This window comes from Artemia sp. Qi Xiang Cuo, chromosome 20 (genome assembly GCF_049724085.1).
Source record: "Artemia sp. Qi Xiang Cuo chromosome 20, ASM4972408v1, whole genome shotgun sequence".
NCBI lineage: Eukaryota > Metazoa > Arthropoda > Branchiopoda > Anostraca > Artemiidae > Artemia > Artemia sp. Qi Xiang Cuo.
Genome location: NC_142813.1, coordinates 20580935 through 20584380, shown reverse-complemented (window position 1 = coordinate 20584380; position 3446 = coordinate 20580935). Strand labels below are relative to the sequence as shown.

Below are 3446 nucleotides of genomic sequence, written 5' to 3'. Positions count from 1 at the left end.
TAAAAGGATCTTTTCAAAAATACTCATTGCACCTTCAATAATTACAAAAGTCATTGTAAAAAAATTTGAAAAACCGAAACAGAAATAAAACAAACTACCACTGAAGTAAGACGTTAATAGTATCCAATAAAAGCAAGCTTATGAGGATCTTTTTAAAAAATACTGATTATACCTTCAATAATTTCAAAAGTACTTGTACGAAACATAGAAAATAAAAAAAGAAATTTAACAAACTACTGAAGTAAGACGTCAATAGTATCTAATAAAAGCAAGCTTATGAGGATCTTTTCAAAAATACTCATTACACTTTCAATAATTTCAAAAGTCACTTTAAAAAAATTAGAAAAATAAAAACACAAATAAAACAAACAACCACTGAAATAAGACGTAAAAAGTATCCAATAAAAGCAAGCTTATGAGAATTTTTTTTTAAATACTGATTATACCTTAAATAATTTTAGAAGTCCTTGTACAATGCATAGAAAAAAAAAACAAAAAACAAACTACCGAAGTAAGACGTCAATGGTATCTAATAAAAGCAAGCTTATGAGGATCTTTTCAAAAATACTCATTAAACCTCCAATAATTTCAAAAGTCATTTTACAAAAATTAGAAAAACAAAAACAGACATAAAACAAACTACCACTTAAGTAAGACGTCAATAGTATCCAATAAAAGTAAGCTTATGTTGATCTTTTTAAAAAATACTGATTATACCTTAGATAATTTCAAAAGTCCTTGTACAAAACATAGAAAATAAAAAAATAAATAAAACAAACTACTGAAGTAAGACGTTAATAGTATCTAATAAAAGCAAGCTTATGAGGATCTTTTCAAAAATACTCATTACACCTTCAATAATTTCAAAAGTCATTGTACAAATTTAGAAAAATAAAAACAGAAATAAAACAAACTACCACTGAAGTAAGACGTCAATAGAATCAGAATCAGAATCATTAATTACATAAAAGCTTTCGTAATCAGGGTTTAAATCCCGACTAAATCGCGCTATTATTTACAAAGTAAACAAAGACACAAAAAAATTAATACACATGTCACTTATTGTAGACAGAAACATAAAAAGGCACAAACGAATTACTGAAGCGATTAGTTCGACACTTGGGCTGGGCTCGCTTTGTTGCTTTTGATCTTGTAGTTACTTTTTTTGTGAGCATTGAGGGTAATATATTTCTGTGTTTATCACTTGTCAGAAGAAACTGGCCAAATTTACAGATAAGTTGAAAACGGCGGTCGTGAAGTGACGGCAAATTCAGTTTAGTTGAGACAGTGCTGATTCGTAATCGGTGTACTGACCAGACAGTATGGCCTTCACCGCTCTTTTCTGGACTGATTCGAGTACTTCGCTCATATAGGCAGTGTTCTGAACCTGTGGACCCCATACAGGGCACGCATACTCTAATATTGGGCGAATATATGTCAGGTAGGCTGTTTTCATATGCGGCACTGAAAAACAAAATCTTCGCATCAGTAAAAGTGTACGCATGGCTCAGTTCGCCTTTTTCACTACCTCGTGGACATGGAGGCTAAACGAAGAGTCAACGCTGAACGTAACACCAAGTATAACTGCCAACGATGCACTTAAGTCTGAAAGAGGGGGGCACTGACAATACCATTTGAGCGTGTTAAATCGAAGAATTTTGGTTTTCGTTTACGTTGATTCGGAGGCTGTTTTCAGAACACTGGTCTCTAAAGTTGTCGATAAATGATTCACTGAACTGGGGAACGGTTTGAGACTTCACAATGAGGTATTTTAAGAGGGTGGAAAGGTCATCTACGAATTTGAACCGTTCGTCAAAATCGGCAAGGACGAAGTTGATCACTGCCAAGAACAACAATGCAGCGAGTTTAGTGCCTTGTGGGGCACCACACGTAAGCTCAGACCATTCCGAATCAGTATCACCCGGGTAGAGACCATACACACTCTGTCGTCGGTCGCGTAAGAAATTTATTATTAATAAGAGAATATGTCTGCAAGCTCCCATAACCTTCAGATTGTTCACTGCAGTATAATGGCGTATCAAGTCGAAGGCTTTTCTATAGTCGGCTAGGAGGAGATCTACAATTGTGCCCCCTTGGTTAAGCCATTCAACAATAAGGTGATACAGACGCACAAGATAAACAGTTGTACTACTACCTTTCAAGCACCCGTATTGGTATGGATCAAGAGAGCCCTGGACTTGTGACATAAGTTCACGATATATAAATGAGTCCGCTACCTTAGAGAGGTTCGGAACTATCGAAATTGGGCGGAGTTGGTCGCAAGATTTTGGGTTTTTCACTTTTGGAATGACGCGCACATAAGCTCTCTTCCAAACACTGGGGAACACTTGTTCGCGAAAACACTGGTTAATTATAGAGCTGAGTGGTTTTGCGAGAAAGATGGAGAACTCGCGTAACAACTTGACAGGGAGTTCACCAGGGTAAGGCGGACAGTTTACTTTCAGTTTTTGAAGTTCCTTAAAGACGGCATGTTCAGATACTTCACAAATCTCATCAGTCTCGGTGTCGGCAATGATACTCTCAATTTCTGAGTTTATGATTGATGGGTATGTGGTGCATATGTCGGAGAAAAAATTGTTCACTTCAGTAGCTGATGTCAGGGTGCCGTCATCTTTGAGTAGTCTCAGGTCCTTTGGCGTTGATTTCCCTGCAAGGGTTTTGACCGAAGAGTGCCATTTGTGAGGGTCAGTGTGCAGTAATGGTGTTATTTTCTCTTTTACATACTGTCTTTGGGCTAGTTTGTTTAACTTCACAATTCTGCTACACAAACTGGATGCAGCCGCTTGATCTCCAGCTTTGTGGAGACTACAGCGAGTCTTTATCATCTGCTTGAGTTCGTTGGTGATCCATGGTTTGTCAGTGTCACAAACCGTAATAACTTTTATTGGAAAAAAATCATGAAACTTTTCCAACAGAAGGCTGTTCAGTTTGCTGACTTTGACATTAATATCGGCCTCTGCACAAATGTCCTCAAAATCGTAAGCACCAATCCAGCGACCAAATTGAGCTATTGAAGACATTATGATGGGCTGAATTGTGGTTTTTGTTCGTTTTGATCGTGGGATACTTGCTTGTGCTTCCCAGAAAATTATAAAATGATCAGAGTTCTGAAGGGGACCTAGAGATCGGGGAGCGTTATAAAGATCTGCCAAGTTCGTAAAGATCATGTCAAGAGTACTGCCACTTTGGTGAGTCGGAATGTTCACTACTTGTTGCATATCCAAAACGTTTGAGAGCCACTGACGACTGGTCCGGTTGAAATCACCAGCAATCACAACCGCAGGGGAAGTGTACTTGTGGTGTATTTGTTGACGAACAATTGTAGATACTCAATAAGTTCTATACTGTTCCCAGCGCTGTCTGGATCGTACACTGACGCAACTAATAAACAGGAGAATCTTTGTGACAGATTCGCCAGTCTCCAC

General features: G+C 37.7%; 1 protein-coding gene across 1 annotated transcript; it reads right to left on the bottom strand.

Moving 5' to 3' along the window:
• Nucleotides 1-1643: 1643 nt before the first annotated feature.
• On the bottom strand, nucleotides 1644-3239 carry LOC148939987 (uncharacterized). The gene has a single exon (XM_089106045.1). It carries the CDS (start codon nucleotides 3237-3239, stop codon nucleotides 1644-1646), a length of 1596 nt encoding a protein of 531 aa, XP_088962171.1.
• Between the last annotated feature and the right edge of the window lie 207 nt (nucleotides 3240-3446).

Bases quoted from the DNA above. Each gene is read 5' to 3' on its own strand.
- LOC148939987 (XM_089106045.1), bottom strand. From the start codon at position 3,239: ATGCAACAAGTAGTGAACATTCCGACTCACCAAAGTGGCAGTACTCTT.